Below are 20,666 nucleotides of genomic sequence, written 5' to 3' on the forward strand. Positions count from 1 at the left end.
TCTGTTCTATTCCTGGATTTACATTTATTTTAAAAAAGTATTTCTAGAAAACCACCTTCTTTCTACCCTTTTTAAAAATGGGTGCAATGTTTCCTTTTTTCCAGTCACTGGGAACTTCACCTGACTGCCACGACTTTTCAAACTTCTTGGAGAGTGGCCTGTCAACTACATCAGCCAATTCCCTCAGGACTTTGGATGTATCTCATCAGGTCCCATAGAATTCTGTATGTTCAGGTTCCCTAGGTGGTCACAACTCTGATCTTCTCTTACAGTGAGAGGGAATTTCACTTCCCCAGTCCCTGTCTTGTGGTCCAACAACTTGAGAGAAGAGAGGTTACCAGTGGAGAATGGGGCAAAAAAGCTGTTGAGTACCTCAGCCTTCTCATCTGCTCTTACCAGTTTGCCAGTTATGTTCATCAGGGGTAGGCTTTCTTTGACCTTCCTTTTCTGGCTGATATACCTGTAGAAGCCCTTCTTATTATTCTTTGCATCCCTTGCCAAGTTCAGCTCCAGATGTGCCTTGGCCTTCCTGACCCTATACCTACAAAACTGGGCAGCTTCCCTATACTCTTCCCAGGATACCTGTCCCCACTTCCACTGCCTGTGCATTTCCTTCTTGCCCTTTAGCTTGACCAGCAAGTCTCAACTCAGACATGACAGTCGCTCACCTTCCTTTCCTTTCTCAATCCCACCTGGGGATAGAGAGCTCTAGTGCTCTATGGTAAGTGTCCTTAAAGATCTGCCAGCTCTGTTCTGCTCCCTTGGCCCTGAAGGCAGTTTCCCAGGGGTTCCTACTGACTAACTCCTTGAACAGCTGGAAGTTTGCTTTCCTAAAAATTCACTACTTCCCTGACCCAAGCCCCTCAGGACTGCAAGCTCCACCTGTGCATCATCACTGCAGTCCAGGCTGCCTTCAATCTTGACATCACTGATTAGCTCACTTGCATTGGTGACCATCAGGTCCAGTATCACATCCCCTCTAGGAGGGGCTGTCTATTACCTGGCTTAAGAAGTTATCCTCAATGCACTCCAGGAGTCTCCTGGATTGCCCACAACTCACCACGCGACTTTTCCAGCAGATGTTGGAGTGGTTGAAGACCCCCAGCAGGACGAGAGCCAATGGCTCCTACAGCTGGAGTAAGAAGGCATCATCAACAGGCTCCCCTTGATCAGATGGCCTGTAGCAGACACTGACCACAAGATTCCCTTTGTTACTTCAGTCCCTTATTCTTACCCATTAGCTTTTAACCTGCTCATGGCTATTCTTCAGAGACAGCTCTTCACACTCCAATCTTTCTTTGATGTAGAGGGCAGCCCCTCTTCCCCTCCTTCCTCGCCTGTCCCTTCTGAACAGCCTGTAGCCATCAATAGCTGCACTCAAGTCATGGGATTCATCCCACCAGGTGCTTTCCGGTAGCATGGTGGCTTCCAACTCCTCCTGTTTGTTACCCACGCTGTGTGAATTGGTGTAGAGGCACTTCAGCTGGGGTCAGCTGTGTCACCTTCTTAGAGGAACATCGCTTAATTCCTTTGAGGTATTTCACTCGTGTTTCCCCTCTTGGCTCCTATTACCTCAGGAGACCCTGGCTCATCTCTGTAAGACTTCAACTGTGCTGCAGTAAGTGTAGCCAGCACATCTCAGAGCAACAGTCTGAGGGGCCTTGCTAGCTCCCTGTCCCTCTAATCCTGGTGTGTCATCCCACAGCTTGTCACAGGCAAGTCTGATATTATCCTCCTCCCCCTTGAAGTCTAGTTTAAAGCTTTGTCAAGAAGCTCCACTAGCTCATGAGCAAAGATACTCTTCCCCCTTTCAGAAAGATGAATCCCACCCAACACCAGCAGGCCTGGTGCCATGTAGACCATCCCATTACTAAAAAAAAATATGAAATTATGGCAGTGATACCAGCCACAAAGCCATGTATTAATAGACTTGGTCTATCTGTTTCTTCCAATATCACTGCCCACAACTGGAAGGGCAGAGGAAAGTATAACCTGTCCTCCAGATTCCCTTACCAACCATCCCATGGCCCTGAAGTTTTCTTCCTAGTGGCTGTTCCTGTTTCTGTCTCAGAAAGGGCAGAACATGGTTCCACTAGTCTATCTCTCAGACTCCCTGATGCTCCTTAACCTTTCCACTTCCTCTCATAGCTCTGCCACCAAGCTGAGCAGATCGTCCGCCTGGTCACATATCACACAGCTGTTCTCACTACTGCCCGCATTACTAATGAAAGGCTCTGGCACACCCTGCAGCCTGAGACCTGGATGCCTGTACATTTTCAAAGGAGGTCTGTCTGCATTACCACATCCATCCTGACAAGTGCAGAGGACGTAGCTTTCTGCTGGCTGGATACAATAGCTAAGCTCCTTCTGAGAGGGTGATGACCATCAACAGAACTCACATCTTGAGCTGGTGGGGTGATGATGCCTGCCATGCAAACTGATGCTCCACACTCTTTTTGCCCATGCTTCTGGTTGCTCATACTCCTCCAAGGCTGTTCTTTTTATAGGCAGATGATGACTATGATTGCTCTCACAATGCCCAGGCCCTGTCAGTGTCTCCCATGAGAGCTGGCAGCTCCTGTCAGGTCTCTCCTGACATTTTCCTACTTCAGAAAAACCCCCTGTGCGCCGAGATCTGCTGCTCTGCTACGGGTTGGGCCAGCTCCAGAGCAACTCCCCTTGGTTTGAAGTCCATACTACAGTTCTAGCACATCTGGTACTGCCACACTGGAGGGTGGTGTTACCTCATATTCAGACCTCAATAGTAAACAGTTACACTCCGATCCTCCTTTCACACAAATTAGACATGGTTGTTGAAGGGTGAATGAATTCATGCAACCATCCCTTGATTTTTCCAGTCTTTGATATGACCACATATGGGACAAAGCGAGCCTCTGCTGGTCCAGTATTGTAATCAGTGCTCCACTGGAATTGCAGCCAGCACTGATCAAAATCATAGCTGTAGTTCTACTACTAACACTCATTCTAAGAGGTTAGGCAAGTGAAGTATCAAAGAGGTATCATTAGTCATTTCCACAGTAGCAATGCTAAATACTCAGTGTCCTTGTGGATCCTTCAAATACCTGTTCCTCAAAAAAGTCAGTGCCCGAGATGCAAAGGTAAGTCTGTTACAACATCACAAGGTTTACAGTTTCCTTTAGTGAGACTGAATTCAGCTTTTACTACATGCAGCTTCTACTGGCCTATACGGAGTAGAGTTAAAGTTAACTTATCTATGAGTTACTGTTATCCTTATATACACTATTAATACACAAGCTCCAGTAGGAGTACTGCATGTACTGCCTGCTAGACGCCTCCTCTGACTGAGCATGATCCCTCAGCTTCCACAAGATTACCCCTGGGAAAAATAACTGGGCAGCCACAAGCAGTCTCAGCCTCGTGGACATTCAAGAGATCATACTTCAGCTGTAGAATCCCCTTCCACAGTCCCAAAACCCCCCTTCGGATCCCACTCATGACATTTTTATTAATCTTTTGGTTTAGGTCAGGACAGACTAAACATATACATTACTTACTAAGCAATACTTGGATTCATGCAAAGGAGTTTGGTATTTATTGCCTTGGTGAAGTAGTTCTTACTAATGCAAATAACACTACAAAGTTATGTGAAAGTAGTTATCTCTGCTTCTCCTTTCCCTTCTGACAGGACCAGGGCTGCAAGCAGTCAGGAGGAGATGTGTGCTGAGTTGGTGGTGCCAGCTGCCTTTCCTTGGAGCATGGTGACTCCAGCTGTGCAAGCTTTGTCCCAGGCATCCCTAGAGGTCCTCCGCAGCCAGGTGTCACAAACTACAGTAGTACTGAACATAGGAATAAACTACACATTTGCTCCTCAAAGAACAGATGCAATCTTTGGCTAAAGCCTGCCAATACAGTGAAAAAACTGGAAGTGCTGAAGAGAGAAGGCCATTACGGTTTTCAGTATTGGTAGTCTTTATTCTCTGTACTTGCCATATATGTCAATCAGTTTAAGAACAGATCATATACCAAAGTCAACCCCACATTACTTTAGTTCTCAGACACTTCTCCAGCTGACAGTTTACAAAAATCTAAAACAAATTTAAGCTTAACATAGCTCAGCTAATTTACAGTATTTTGCTAACTATATCCGTAGACACACTGCCATTGCAAAGGCAAAGATCATTAACATAGGCCTCTCATTTAAATGGACATTGACTCTACTGTGAACTTTTACTGTCCAAAGATATCTAATGTGCTTTGGTGATCGACAGCAACTTAACAAATCATAAGTTCCAAGTTATTAATTAATAATTCTGTAATGTAGTTTAACTTGTTCCTATAAAACTGAAAATATAAAAAAGTGAAGTAACTTCCAGAAAATAATTTCAGAACACTATTTAACTGTTTCATACAGAATAGTAATTTACATAAGGGAATCTGTCATATCTCAAATGAATCCACTTAAGTGATCATACCTATTCAAAGGAGAAAACTAAAAGGACTTCTACTAAAGCCAACTCTTAACTACTACAGCTTGAATCTGCAAGAGAATGCAATCAGCTGCAGACGTCAGCATTCTCCTGTTAGAGGCAGAAGTTCAAGAAACACTTAGGTGAGAAGTTTTTTTTTTAAACAGTGCCTGTCTGCTCTTCTTTCATCACAGCCTAGCCTAAGAGGTCAGAAACTTCATTGGCAGGGGATACAACACTAATTCTCAGAATAAAAAATGAATAGATAACATCAGATACGTCCAATTTAACAGTAACATGGTAGTGGCAAAAAATTTCCTCTTGCAGTTCTAACTGGATTGCACCCACTAACGAAAAGATACATGTGCCCTTAATTCTGCCAACAGAAAAGAAAACCTAAAAGTGCTCCCTAAACACCCTATGTGTCAGACACAGTAGTTTGAACCACCTTCATTTAGATTTAAACTGATTTTATATTTTTCAAGAGGAGAGAAAAAAAAAAAAAAAAAAAAAAAAGAGAAGCCCTCACTGCTCTTTAGAAAGAGGCAACTGCATCTTCCAGCTACTGGTACAGTCAGCTGCTGAAAAGAGAAACATCCTAAACTTTGCCACTTTGCCTCTAGCCAGTTAGGTCGCTGAGAATATGTACTTCAGAATAACCCTGAACTGATGGTGATGAAGTGAAAATTAATTTTGGGAAAGCACACCCAGTACATTGATCTGTCAAACTTTGAAAGCAGGTTAAAGACACACAGTCAACCTCTGCACCCATAACATTATGACTTATTTTTCTCAAAAATACAGATCCATAAACCAAACCTCCAGGCTACCTAGCTTTATTTCACCTGACCAGAGTTCAAAATATATTTCAGTCCTCAGAGAAACTTGTTTTTCTTCTGCCCTAATAAATTTCTCAGCAGAATAAAGGGAACCTATACTTTATGACAGCACCTTTAAGAATGAGCATCAATTCATCTGCAAACACCCTAAAGATTCAGAAACAGCACACTTACACACTACAGTGACCAACTTAAGACAATTTTCTTCTGCCCCCTATGAATTTAAATGTGAAAATCCCCACTTTTCTGAGACTGTACTGTACATAATGTCCTGAAGAATAGGTGCCATACAATCTGTTTAATTAAGAGTCATAGCTGATGGACTCCTAACTGAAAAACTAAGGGACTGGTATTTCTCTGGAAGACCTAACTGCATCCTAGCTGGGCATCCTAAAAAGACGTTACGTGAAACTGCTAGTGCTAAGTTGCCCAGTTGTTGCCTACAGTTATTTTAGCCAGCTAAGCAAGCAGGGCTGGTTTCCATCTAGGCAAGTAGTTCCTATAGCTCAGTACATGGAGCAAAGCTCCCTCCCTTCGCTCACACACCAATTTCCATTTCTCCTACCTTATAGACTATTCTAAAACAATTGATTCAAAGACACATTCCGTAAGTCCTAATAAAAAAAGCGAACAGTGTATTTCCATCAATTTTAATTTTTAATTACACAGGCTGTACAACACAAGCAAGATAATTTTTTTGAGATCTACAGAGAAACTGAATATGAAACTGAAAAGGACCCCTTTCTATATCAAGCCACATACCCGCCTTCCATACCACAATCTTCATCAGGAATCTGATCCACCTTTACCTAAAGACAAGTAAGGTCATTTGCTACCTCTTCTACCACAAGGGTGCTACATTTTTCTCATTTTGGAAGCCTTTTCCTAATTTCCAGCCCAAATTAATTCATAGATTATTAATACTCATTTGGGAGTTGGACTAGATGATCTCTAGAGGTCCCTTCCAACTCTGAAAATTCCGTGATTCGCTCTTATGCTGATGTTATAATTCAAGCACAAATAGCCTTCCCACCTCCCATGGTGCTTATCACTGTAAAATATTTACACAGCATTATCAAATCTTTCTCCCAGCCTGTGAGCTAAGCTAGGCAAGGTCCTTGAGTCTCCTTTCACATGGCAGTCTCAGTCTTGCCTACTCTCCTAGCACCTCTTTCTTTTCTGTTATGTACTTCCTGAGCAATTCCTCTACCTTTCTAATTTCCTCTCCAAAACTGAGCTCATCTACACCTACATGAAGTTTATCAGCCTAGTAGTTGCTGTTGTACATTGCCCAGATATCAACAAAATGAATTTCTGGTCTCAAAGTTGGCCTCTACACACTTCCACCCTGCATTTTAAAAACAGATTTAAGCCCTGTTTAAAAGAAGAGACAATAGGGCCAGTTTTCTGATGCTAAGCACTGACTAGAAGAGCTGCAAACATGCAGCTTTGTACTAATACACAAACACATAGATTTCAACATAAAGCAGAGCTTTAAACCACACGGGGGGGGGGGGGAAGCTCAGCTATCTGCACCTTTCAAAAAAAGCAGAAAGATATGGCTATTCACAGCTGGGAGTGCTCCCTATGAACCCACAAGGGCTTGTTTCAGGAATGCTTACATTCTCTGAGTGGTGACTCTTGCATGGTCTCAGGTTGGTTAGCACAAACAACTGTCCAGTATCTTTAAGCAGCCAATTTTTACAACACAGATATTCTCCACAAACTGATTCACAAGTTTAATAGCAATATAGTAGTTTGAGTACAAACAAAATTAACAAGACATTTTAAGTAATTATAAAAAGACACTTAAAAAAGCTTTCCCAATACCGCATACTGACAAACCAGTTAGAGGGGTAAAACAAGTTTTATTTAGATATGCATTAATGGCCTTCGTTTAGATAACCAAATAAAAAACAAGTCAGAAACACAAGGTGTAAAGATCAGACATTCAAGCTGGGGGGATGGGATAAGGATTTCAGCCCCAGTTCTGTTCCTTTCCCTGAGCTTAATATGCCTCTGATACAACAACATAGGGAATGACAGACAGCGAGAACTACAATCAGTTAGCCTTTACACCACACTCTGACTTGGTGTGCTTATAGTAGCCACAACCCTTTCCTCTTTTCACATTCATTTGATGTCCCTGCAGGGCAGCACACAGAGGAGAGCCACTGAGGCCTCCTGTGTGGTCCTTACAGGGCCTAGAATAAGACATGCTGCACCTCACCATATCCTGTAAAATAAAAAGTTATTTGTTTCAGTGAGTCCACTCCATTCAAGCATCCTGTTGGGAACAGTGACCAAAGACACAAATCTTGGTGGGAGAAGACATTGGCAACCATACCCTTCAGTCCTGCAAGTTTACATAGCCCTATATATTTCCCTTCAGGAAAGTATTTTCCTTATGTTTCAGAAATACAATTAAAATGGTTTCAAAAGATTCGCCAGTAAACATGCCCTTGGATGAACAAGGGTAGCAATGACACTGTAGCCATTAGCATGCTTATCTGCTCATATTATTCTTGAACTAACATGCACTCTCCAGTCCCCTTAAGTTCCAAACAGAACACCTTCCAGCCCGCTGTTACCCATAACAAGGATAGATATCTTTGCTCAGCAATCATGCTTGCAAAACAGACTTCAAATATAAGACACAATCATTTAGAGAGCTATCCATAAGTGCATAAAACCTGTATATTTAACTTCTCAGTTTACTGGCCACCTTGGGAATGATGGCCCAAGGAAGTTCAGCTTATTGAGAAACAGAGCACATAACACTGACAAACTATTTAGTACAAAGGTAACTTTTTCTTGCTGACAGCTCAGCTGGATAAGAACATTCCAAATACAGCAGTTGTAAAGTTATGGTCATAGAGCCAATGCTCTATGAAAAATGGCTAACATGTAAAAACATATTCTAATATGAATAAAATTAGTCGTATTCATAATTCATGCTACCTTAACCTTTCCTTTATTAAATTTTAAAGAATACGTGTCATTCTCCCCAAAGTTCTTCAGGGATTATATTACAACACTCACTAAAATTTAAGGAAAATATTCCTGAATATGTGAAAAACTAGCCTTCTTCAGCCAAGAATTAGAACAACTTCCCTTGCTTGAAAATTCTAACTCTAGCCAGGAAACAGGGAAAAAGACCAGCTACCAAAGAAAAGCAAAGAAACCCAGACAGTTAATAAAATAAACTAGAATTATCACAGAACGTAACTTGAAAATGCTAGATTCTGCAAAGAAAGTAAAAAAAAAAAAAAAAAAAAGAAAAAAATGCAAATGCTCCCTAACACTCTTATTCTGGTAATCTCTGAAGCTACCATTTTTGCAGAGTCATCTATCAAACCTCAAGCAGCAAGTACAAGCCCTTCAAAGTCACACCTCCTCAGACTGTGCAAGTTAGGTATTAAAAAAATCCTAGCAGATGCAAGAGCAATGTAACAAACCCCTAGAAGAGAAAGACACCTGCTGTAAAATCCAAGACGACTTAGAGAAAAACCATCAGGACTTGAGACAGAAAGACATCTTTAACATAGAAGCATATTTGTGGATTTTGAACAGGCTCATGAGAGCACTTTCCCTCTAACTACTAAGATTATAAACTCTTAGGAAAATACAAAACCAATCCTCTTTATCAGCAATTGCTGCAGGATTAACCTACACTGAAACACATGTAAGAGGAAGGTTGTCAGAGTAAGTTCACACTTCCTCAGAGGTTGCAAGCCTTAAAGGCAGATTTTCCCGTTTCACCCAGCAATAGTCTCTGGCCCTCGCAGAACTGTTTCTAAAGTTAGTTCTTCTGACAAATACAATGAACTGCAAATTCATCAAAACAAAGATGACCAAAACTAGATCTATTACTTTTGTACCTTCTTAAATTAAAAAAAAAAAAATCTCTCTTTCTGACAAGTGAAATGTACTACTACTTACGATTCATTCACTTATAAATTGAATTGTGTTAACCCTTACTCTTCCCTAATGCTGCTAGATCAGGAGGTGTTTTTCCAACAGAAGCCCACAGTTTACTAGGAGAGCTCTGAGAAATATGACCTTTTACTTTCCCATTATTTGTTTCCATGCATCTTTCCTAGCCCCTGATGGAACAGGAATTGATGCAAAGCATGCTTTAAATTTACATAGGCTTTCAGTACTTATCTCCTTTTTCATTAGATACTTCAGTATAGCTCACAATGTACTGAATAGATATAAACCCATGTAACTAATAAAGTTTTGTGGGTTCACAAACGGTGCTTGCTTCTGTATGGGTTCACAAGTCATACTCTATCCATTCAGATGATAGTCTGCACTAGTTCAGAAATTTATCACTGTACTCTCCAAAGAGAATTAAAGCAGCTTGTCATTTTATCACAAGCACATATTAAAAAGTACCTCCCTTATATATACTACCTCATTATTAGTACAAAGACAAAATGTTTTTTATAGCCCCTACAAATCAGAAAATACAGATTCTTTGCTATGACATTGTCTTTTGAAAAAGAAGAGTAGTATCTCTTTTCCCTTGCAGTATACCTGTTTCATCTGGAAAAATGAAATACATGCCAAACCTCACTTTTTCCTTAATACCCTTTGGATCCTGCTTCATTTTTGCTGGAGTGCACTCCCCACACACTTAATACAGCTTCAACTAGTACCTAGCCTAAATTTCTAAACTTAAAACCCAGGAGCTTCCAGCACCAAAGCAGCATAACGTCAGAATCCAAAATTCTCTGTACACATGAACAAAACATACAGAAGTTCAAACTTCCACAATTAAGTGTCTTGTTGACACAGTGTTAAACAAGCCGGCATTTCCTGGGTGTTCATTGTGGCAGAACAGTGAAATGTGAAAGCCCATATTATGTGACGCAGAGACTGGGGCCAAAAGACTACTGACATCCTGAATATTCCTAGCACTTCTCTGCATTTTGACAATCAGGTTTTTAGGTTAACAGCGCAGGGAAGCTGAAAAAGAAAACGGACAGACTTACTTTCAACTGGTATTTCACTTTCAAAGAAAGTTAACAAAGTCTGATGAGATTTTTTTGCAAGCCTATTTCATGTCTACATAGTGATAACTACAACAGAAGTGCCAGATTTAGAAGCCTTCAGTGTCATCACTGTCACCTCAAACAAAAGACGGCTACACAGGTCTGCATCAGCTTCGGACAGGGCTTATTATTCGCTCATAACACAATGCTTAATATATTTACTCTCTCACAGACATCCAACAAACACAAGAAGCAGCTTATGTAGGTAAATGCACGCTTTCAATTATCCTGCTTAAGTCTGAATGCTCAAGTACTGAACCACCCCGCTCAGAACACTAGAATGATTACAACAGGTAAATCCATCCCTCTACAGAGCCTGATGAGTACAACATTGATTCCCACACACTCCACAAGTTTTTCCACCAAAACTAAATAAAAACAGCCATGCCTGCAAAAATTTCTCCATTTGATAATAAGCATTCTCAAATAATATGGCCTGAGGCTAAATCTTTTCAATTTTTTTAGCCAGTCAAAATATTTGACAGTCTTCATCTAGCACTTGCACAAATAAGAATACTCCATGCTTCAAGTCTAATTTTGAATACTCAGTGGGCCAATACTTTAAAAACACAACTGAACCAAAACTGGAGTCACGTTATAAAAAGCATGTTTTGAACTTTAAAATTCAATTATCTGATTAAGCAGGGAAAAAAAAAAATCAGTTCCTTGTGTAAAAGCTGTAACAAGCCTAATTAGTAATTATGAAGTGCTTGCTTCAAAAGGTTTAAATATTCCTATTAATGACAGCTTTCAGTTACAAGCATAAACTCTTGTTAGAATACCACCTTGCACTGTAATCAAGTCTCCTCAGATTAATTTTGTATTGAGAATAAAGGGAGAAACTGCTAGAACTAGAAACCAATTTCAAGAACCAGAATCCGATTTCAGAGCAACAAGTTTCCTAGGCCTATGACAACTAAATGTTTTTTGGCCTTGTCACAGTATAGGGCACAGCTCCAAGTAAACAAGCCGACTTCTAGCAGAGAAACACACACTTATAGATCAAAGACGAAAAGCAGTATTCCCTGGACTCTGCAAAACAAACACATTTGTTTCAAGATGTTAGAAAATTAATCTAAGAAACAAGTGCACTTAGATAAAGTTAGTATTTTTCAAAATCAGACTACAAACTTTCAAATATATCCTTCGGAAACACTTGCTTAACACATTACATTTCGAAGCATTTTCCAATTTTGACAGATTTGGTTTCCAACTGAAGTCTCAAAAGTGTTCTCTTCATTAAGTTTCAATTTATAACACTTTCAACACCAATTTCTTTGTAATTTTAAACAAAGTAGACTGGGGAAATTTAAATACATTTTTCACCTCTATACCTCTACTGCTAGTAAGATCAAAGCTTCATCATCCTCACTTTAAAAACAAGTTCTCCTCATAAGAAGCATTCTTGTTTCAGTTACCGAACTACTGTAGCAATTGCTTTTATAAACAGAGAATGTAGTCTAATTTCCCATAATCCAACTTCTAGCTAATGCTTTTTGCTGTCTCATATGCTGGTGAGGGTTTTGACTGGCAGCATTCCTTCAGTCCTCTCCTTAATTTTATTTCCCAGGACCTTAATGAATACAGAGAATAGGAGAAAAGATGAAAAGAAAGCTTTTCCCAGTAACAAGTAAAGACTAATGTTTGAAATCCTTGAAGGTTTCTAATGCATGCTTCAGCTAGACATTTGTCATCTCCCTCTGCCACACTCTTCACCCATATAAACTCTTAGTCTGACTTTCAACTGTCATCCTTTATTTTTCTTAATATGGAAGTGGAAGAGGGCAAACCAACAGACTTTATAAAAACAGATGCAATGTTCCACAATTTCCAGAGTTTCACTGCCCACGTCACATGAAAGACTGCTGCAGACACACCTTCAGAGGCCAAACTCCCCAAATCTTTCAAAAGAAGGCCACAAGGATGTCTGGACTTGGCTAGCAGAGGAAACGATCCATGCTCAGGCAAGTGACAAGGCAACTTCCAACCCTGCAAGCTCACTTCAGGCCCTTCCCCTCATCTCAGAATGCTGCATCTCCCAGCAGATTTTTCAGCAGATTCCCACGTGCCAAAAGAATACATTCACCTGAAACCAAAACCCATCCTCTTCCCCACTCCTAGTCTTATAAGTACAGAGATACACAGTCACTGCAACCTGCCAATAGGGGAGACTAACTCTATTATAAACCTCACCACACACCCAAATGCCTGTTCTGCAGGAGACATGAGCATTCACCCTACAGTGGTCAGCAGAATCTCACATGCCCTCCCTCACCTCATAAGCACAGATTAATCACGACAGGTCACACTGTAGGCAAAACAATAAAGCCTCCCTGCAATCATCCGCCTTCATCAAACACCATATACACTTGCCTAAGCATACAGGGATGCATCTAAGAGCAAACGCTCACAAGCTCCTTCCTCTCCAGTACACACTCCTGCAGAGAAGAGCCCTACAACTCTCTCTACATTTCCTTTCCAGGCGGGAATCTGTAGAGAGCAAGCACCACATTATCCTTCTGCTGCACTAACCCCCAGAGACAGGAGGCCGTAACCCACTCCCAACAAACCCTATATAAAAGAGCAGAGATTACTACTCTGCCCCATTACCCACTAATCCACGGCTGTGGGCATGCATATTCCTGAAAGGAAAAACTTTAGCTTCCCATGGCCCTCTTGCTCCTCTCCTCCACAGCACAAAGTGAGCCATTCTACCTTCCACCTTCTGGGCTTTGCTCTCTAAAGCAACGCGGAAAGCCCACCCGCTGCTGTGGCCAGTCCCCTTCCCTCCAGCTATGACAAGTCACCCAACAGGACACCTCTCTGCACCCCGAGGAAAAAGGGTCAGACTCCCCGGGGAAGGCCCCGCATCACCGCTCCGCCCCCCCCCCCCCCAACCCCCACGCTGAAGCGCCCCGCTCCCCTCCCCCGCGCTGGAGCTCACAACCCCCACGCCCCTCCCGGCCGGCCACCACATCACCCCCACACCACCCGGCCCAGGCCCCCACGGAGACTCCGGCGACCCCTTCCCCCCGCAGACGCTGACTCCCGGCCGGGGGGGTGTTCGTCCTCACCCTTCCCCCATCTCGCCCCCCGCCCCAGGGTCAGGGGAAAGCCCCCTCCTCCACCCCCAGTTCTCGTCCCCAACAGCTGCGGCCCGGGCCGCTCCTCCGGGAAGTGGGAGGGAGGCCGGAGCCCAGGAGGTGAACGGAGCGCGGCCCTCCCACCGCGGCGCGGGCCCGCACCGTCTCCTCAGGGTCGATGTCGATGCGGAAGGTCTGCTGCTGCAGCGTCTTCAGCGTGATCTGCATGGCGGCGGCTGCAGGACGCCCGTCGCCGCCGCGCTCCTGCCGCTGCGTCCCCCGCAGCGTAGCGGGACAGGCGGAGAGTAGGGAGGAGAGGGAGGAAGGGGAGGAAGAAGATGAGCGGGGAGGAGGCGGAGCAACGGCTCGCCCTGTGCCGCGCAGCCCCCAGGCGGCAGTCACGCGGGGGGAGGGAAGCGCGACGGGACGGGACGGGCTCCTCTGCTGCCCGGGGAGGGAGGGGGGAGGGGCTAGGAAGGGGAGGGGAGGGGAGGAGAGGGGAGGGGAGGGGAGAGGAGAGGGGGGGGGGGGGGGGGGAGGCGCCGGTGCGCATGCGCAACTGGACCGACGGTGGGGCGCCCCCTGGCATGCTCGCTGCGCCACCTGAGGCGCCCGTGCTATGCACGCGCGGGGAGGCGCGCGGCGGCGCGCGGCGGGCTGCGGGCTCAGTGCGCAGGTGCGGCGGGTGTTGGGGGAGCGGAGCGGTTCTGAGGGAGGGAGGTGCGTGAGCGGGAAATATTGTTGCGGATGTGTGTGGCCATACATCGTTTATAAGTTATTCTCGCAAGTTTATTAATACATTACATACGTGTTTGTAGGGGGCAGGGGAGCCCGAAGGCTGCAGCATTCTCCTGCAGGGTGGCAGTGGGTGGTGTGGGGTCACTGAGGCCATGTGTCTGTCTGTCTGTCCATCAGTCCAGCGGGCCCGCGGCGGCTGGAAGCTGTTGTTGTTCAGTGTCTCCTCGGTGGCAGGTGTGGTGTGAGGCAGGTGGCTGTGCTGCTGAGTGAGCCAGCTCCTTGTCTCAGCAGGCTGAAGGGCACAGATTGCTCTGTCACCCCATGTACACGCAGTGGGCAGTAACATTTCCTTCCCCATTTCTCCCCACAGTGATGCTATACGGCGGTGGGTCCGCTCAATGTGGGCGCAGCTCGTTAGCAGCATCGGCTGATGCACTGAGCCCTGAACTGTTACGGCAGGAAAGAAGCTACCTGTCGCCACAGCAGGTCTCCAGCACAATGAAAGACTTTCCTGGAAGAAGGTGGTAACAATGTATTGTTACACCTAGCGCAAGCTTCTTGAAGACCAAATGTCTTTTCAAAATCATGACAAGCTTTACAATGTGCATATTGCAAAAGCTTAGACTAGTTCTCTAGTCATCCCAAGCTTTATAACTAACATTTATAAGTTGTTTGTTTGCTTTTCCTAAAGTCTGTATCCTCTGCTGCGTTATCGTTTCCACCTCACTTCGATCGCATGCATACAAGTAGGGAGCCCAGGAGATTACTTGCTTATCACAGAAACGGTGCAGTGAGCTGGACAACGTAGTGCCTCAATTCCACCAGTGCTGGTTTCAATAGTTAGTGCTTGCCTTTGATGAGTTATTAACTGCTCTTTCTCCCAGTAGTCCTTAGGCAGTGAAGAGAGAGCACTGCTACAAAGCATCTTTAATGTTGAGCCAGCTGTATTGGTAAAAGAGACCCCTGCCCATGCTCCATATAACATCTTCCATCAGTACATGCAGGATCTCCCCACCTCATTTTCTTTGTAACCAAAGCTGTCTTTCTGCAAAAGACGATGGTAATGTTAGGCTGACTTAATACTGTAGCATAATTAAACCCCAGATTTCTTAGTATTGTGTAATGCCTTGAGAAGTTCTACACTGCCACATTGTCAACATAATGTTTGTAATAAAAAACATCTTTTAACTCATTATTACAGTAAGCTTGGCTTCATAACAATTACTTACCAGCAGCGCAGCGGAGCAGGGGCCAGCAGGCTGCATTGCAATACAAAGGGAAAGTGGGAGACACCTCTCCCTGCAGGAGTGTATAAATGTGTACGTGTTGCACACACAGCTGGTGGTGCTGCTTCTGTCATCATCCAGCTCAGGCTCTGAAACACAGCTGCTAGACAGCCAAAGCCTCTTAGGGCTTTCGCAACCAAAGAGAAATTGCTGACTGTTGCTAGTAGGAATCCAGCATTCTTGGCAGCACAGAATAACTTGCTTGCGTTGCATGGAGAGCCATTCAGGAAAAAAAAAAAAAAGGGGATGAGATCAAATATCGCTATTTTTTGCATGGGTGGTTACAACTTAAAATATGCTGCTTGTTCACTTTCACTATTGCCTGATACCAGATCTAATTCTGTACTCTGCAGATAAAATAAAAGGGATTTTTAAAAAACTTTTAGTTCAGCAGTCCAGCATATGCAAGTGCTGAGCTTCACATGTAAATGAAAGTACGTCCTACTGAGAGGTTATGTCAGTTTCACTACAGTTTTCTGCTCAGAATATGTTAAATGTAAACTACTCATTCTGATTTTTGTGGTTGCTGGTTATAGTGTGAAACACTTCTGCTCAGTTTGCGGTGGGGCAAGGGTTCATTTACATTGTGGCTGTTTATCTCTGCTGTGAGGGCTTGTAAAAGCCTCAGCATAACTGGGAGTCAACTCCAAAGGCTGTGAACTGCTAAGGATAATGTTTTTCCTGACCGCTTATTTGAACTTTGAGCAAATAGAATGAGAAAAATAAAGCTGTGATTTATTTTTTTTTTTTCCCTGCTGAGTGGTACAGGAACTTAGGACAACTCACTGTACGGGGCCTAAATTAAATAAACAACTTCTTGGTGTTTCCTCTAGCTCAGCCCCTTCAGCTCCTTAAAATAGGTTATGGCAGAGCTTGAGTCTCCAGGTCTTTCTTCAGGCTGCTTCCCATCCATTGCAGAATTAAGGCAGGGGGAGGGGAGGAGTGTTCCAAACTACTCTAGTTTTTCAGCTTCATAGTGCTTCTCCTTGACAGCCAGTGAGTAGGGGTTTTTGTGGTTTTGGGTTGGGGTTTTTTTGTGTCTGAAGTATTTTGGGTAATTGCCCTGTGTTCAGTCTGGAATATCACACTTACCGACTTAATTTACAACAGTTTGTATGCTGACACAGTAAGCGCACAAACCTCTTCTACGCAAATAGAAAAACTTACATTGATTTGAAAGAGATGTGAAATAAAGCCCAAAAGTGAGAAAGAAATTTTGACGGCAAATGCATACGGTGATACTTTCTGTTTTTTCAAAACTCCTGGATTTTCGTTTCCAAGTAACTTGTTCTCCCTGTTGCAGTTACTCCAAATTCATGCCACCGTGGCAATGTCCTGCTCAGCTCTTTTCGGTTGTCCATGATTCACCAGTCTTTCTCACAAATGGAGGTGTCTGTTTTCATGTCTTACAACTCACTAGGGGAAGCCATGAATTACAGCTGGCTCTTGCAGAGGGGGAGGAAAACACAGTGAAACCAAAATGTGGTAGGGAAGATAACTGGAAAGTATGTGCGCCTCTGGTACACCTTTCCCTGCAGCCAGGTTTCCGTACGTAACCTCAGCGCTTCTGGAAGTTGGAAAAATGAGCACATTTAAACCAGACAGAGACAGGGATATGAATCAGTGCTGTCCCCTTTCTGACTGAAGGAGTTATCCAAAGCTTAGGGTCTTGCTGGTAGTTTATCAGAGTGCGTATACGTGTTGTGGAGCCCACAAGAGCTAGCAGCTGGAGTCTGTGACCTCGTGGGTCTCTCTCTGTCATGTTACATTTAATGGAAGGAGAATCTGACAGCTCATACAGTAAACAGGTCTGATGCAAGCCTGCTTATTTACAGCGAATGTGCAAGGACCTGATTCTCTCAGCTGCTGGTGGCCCAGGAAAAGTAGTTTTGCTGTTGTTGGTAGCAGACCACAGTCCTTATGCTAACTGTGTGAGGCTAGAGGAGCAGGGTCTGTTGTGCTTGTTGACTTGTGGTGAGAAATTATGTTGTGAAAAGAAGCTTTGTAACAATGTCTCATGTTACTATGTGCAGTTCATGTATAAAGGTAACAGCAAAGGCCTCGAAAACATGGATGTGGGCTAAAAGAGCATCCCCAAGGCTATAAAAAAATCACTAGTAGTCAGTTACTTGTCATGGAAGACGTACAGCCTTGAGACCTGAGAAAAACTATCATCAAGAGAAAAGAGGAAGAGGCTAAGCAAGTAAAATGTTGAGCACAGGATAATATGCCTGACAACCTGGGAAAGTAACACCTTCAAGCCTCGTACTGCGTGAAGTCCATCAAGCAGAGGCCTAAGGCTAAGACCCTGCTTAGAGAGTCAAACATCTTAGGATAAGTTCTCACCACTGAGTGAATTTTCTCACTACACATACCGGTTCAAAGGTATGAGCATACTCCTGGCTTCAAGGACCCGGACTGTTACAGACCTTTAGACCCGACACCATTGTACAGGGCTGTGCATAACAAAATCAGTGTGTACATGTCTGTGTGTTTTCACCTCTGATTATGTGTGTCTCACCTCTTCAACCACCAAAAAAAACCCTATTGCATGTTACTACAGTTTGTCTCGTTACTCTTGGTAAAAGGCTCTGTGCTTTCTCTGGCAAACATCGAGGCAAATACTCGCATCAGTCAATGCTCGTGGTAAGTCAGTGCATTCAATCTCTGCACTAACTTGCAATAAGTGCCTACACCCTGTTGCCTGGGTCATCCCTCTGTCTTAGACACCTGTATGTTATTAAGGCTACCAATCATTATTAGCATTACCATACTTTTTACGAATCTTACCCAGATATTAGGACCGATGGCAGATAAAGAATATGAAGGTGGTTCGCACCCCAAAGAACTGACAATGTAAGGAAGCAAGGAATTAAATGGTGCTTGCAAGAAAGCAGCACATTCATAGCAGAAGTTATGTTTCAGACTTTTTGGAGGCAAGCACTAACTTTTCAAAACCAATTGAGAAGCAACAGGAACAGCAGAGTGGCCTGCACAAGGCCATGAAGGTGGAGAAAGAAGCTTGTATTGGCTATGCTGAACTGGGGTGAAGCATGCAGAGAACTGTACTCCAGGTGGATGCCTGTGAGGCTGGATACCAGCAAATGAGCAGCATCAGAGATATGGGAGGGGGAGGCAAGATTTTGAGCTTGTGATGGTGGTTAGGAAGAGCTGTTGCTTAGCTAGATGTGTAGAAGGACTCCAGAAGGCCAGCACAGTCTGGAGGGGCTTTGGATCAAATGGAACACCTACTGGTAATGGAGAAGTGAGGGAAAGTAGCAGAGTGACTGGCTGGTGGTAACATGAAGAGCTCCCTCCATACCCTTAATGAAAGACAACATTTACACCTTTCACAATGAATGACCTATCCCAGAAAAATGTTTCAAAAGCAGGCGTTTTCCACAGGTTGTTGACATTAAATGGGCATGAATTAGTGTGAGGTGTCCTAGGATGTAGTGTTTATTTTTCCATTAGGGTGAGATTTTCCATTGAGTTGCCTGGTCTCCGTTGCACATGCCTTTATACAGAGCTCCTATTTGCTTTCTCTGTAACATGTATGAGCAGAGAACGCCAGTGCACCTTTCAGGAAGGCTGAACCAACTGCAAGCACATCTCTGGAGTAGATGAATCGGTACTTAGATTCCAGTTTGCAGTAATTGATACAGTGTAAATTAATTCACCCTTAATCTAGATCTGCATACACTCAGTACCTTTATCTGTCTCCTGTTGGCAGTATTATTTCTTTCACTACAGGAATAATTCAGAGGTTTAGTTGAGGTATGAAACTGCTACCAACCTTCCACAGCAATTCTCATTTATTGTGCAAGGCAACACTGAAGCAGCTTCACACTGTATTTGTCATGATAGTAAAGAGCAGCTGCTCAGGTTAATCAACTTACTAGACCGTGAGGTATTAGTCAGTCACCATAAGAGCAGTGGTAACTTGCAGCAAAGTAGTTGTAACTACTTCAACCACTACCAGCTTCAGGCAGAAGAGAGTCTGGATGTTACTTTTTGTTGGCGTTATCAGTGATCTCTCATGTCGGCATGCCTCATGGTCTGAAAAAAGTCATCAAAAGGGAATGGAGCCGTCAGACTTGGAGAAATCCCGCTCTGAAGCAGTGGTACTCCCTTGGGTGAGGGAAATCGTGTGCATTCTCAACACCACACCCAATGGCATGGAAATTCCCATTAGAGTTCCCTCCAGCACTTGGACACCATGGTTGTTAGCACTGGAATCTGCACAGAAGAACCTGTAGTTCATACACACCGACATAAAGTTAGCATGAGATCAAAATCAAACCTAGCCTTTAGTGATAAAAGGGGACTGAAATTTCTTTTGAGTAGGATTTAACACTTGGAGTCTTTTATTTTGAGAGCTATTGCTTTTTTGTTGTTAACCTTTTATCTTGATTGGCACTCAAACAGCTGCCAAGAATACTGGGAATTCACTATAAAATAACAGTGTGGCAAGTGCATTAGACTATCATCTTGACAGGCTTATATATTTATTACACTAATTATGTGGGTGTAGTAATTGTATTAGGAATATCTAGATTATATTTCCCATTTGTAAAATCAGTACCAGGCATGGGGAAACCCACAAAAGATTTCTCAGCTGACTCTAATCTGCAAATTTTCCTTAAACATATCGTAAATGTTCTCATTCAGTAGAAAAACCTTTGATTTTATTCACACACACACACACACACACACACCCCTAGAGAGATTTAGGTGCAGTAACTATAGTGAGTATATGAACTTCCTAGTTTGAAATCACTGTTAATTCATTTTACCCCATTTATTAAGGAAGCAAGGGAAAAGCAGTGGGGAGAGGAATCTCAATTCAGGGAGTGGCTGCAAGGCACACTGCTTCTGAGAGCTATTCCCAGGTTATTGCTTCTGACAGTCCAGCTTCACACCAGCAACTGTGCCTGCAGTTAGAATCTAACCCCTTCATATATGTTTTTGTATGTTTGTTTGTAGGCTCTCTTACAGTCATATCAGTGTCATTTTACTACTCCAGGATATGGGGCTTGCCAAGAAAGGCCATATGAGAGCTTGCAGTTGAATACCAGGCTGCACACTGCATGTTGCCCGAAGCATTTTAAAAGAGAGGTCTTCCAGGCTTGTAACAGTGATTCTGGAAGCTTGGCCCATCAGTGTCAATGCCTGGAAGAGCCTATTGACTGGGCATTAGAATTAAACTCTG

General features: G+C 43.5%; 1 protein-coding gene across 1 annotated transcript in view; it reads right to left on the bottom strand.

Moving 5' to 3' along the window:
- RAD23B (RAD23 homolog B, nucleotide excision repair protein) overlaps positions 1–13,743 on the bottom strand; it is a 39,708-nt gene extending 25,965 nt beyond the window's left edge. Inside the window, exon 1 of the mRNA XM_082497002.1 lies at positions 13,593–13,743. Coding sequence (XP_082353128.1) covers positions 13,593–13,658 — 66 coding nt within the window. The 5' untranslated portion in view covers positions 13,659–13,743. The remainder of the gene's footprint in view (positions 1–13,592) is intronic.
- Between the last annotated feature and the right edge of the window lie 6,923 nt (positions 13,744–20,666).

This window comes from Vanellus vanellus (genome assembly GCF_965231255.1).
Source record: "Vanellus vanellus genome assembly, chromosome: Z".
Taxonomy (NCBI): domain Eukaryota; kingdom Metazoa; phylum Chordata; class Aves; order Charadriiformes; family Charadriidae; genus Vanellus; species Vanellus vanellus.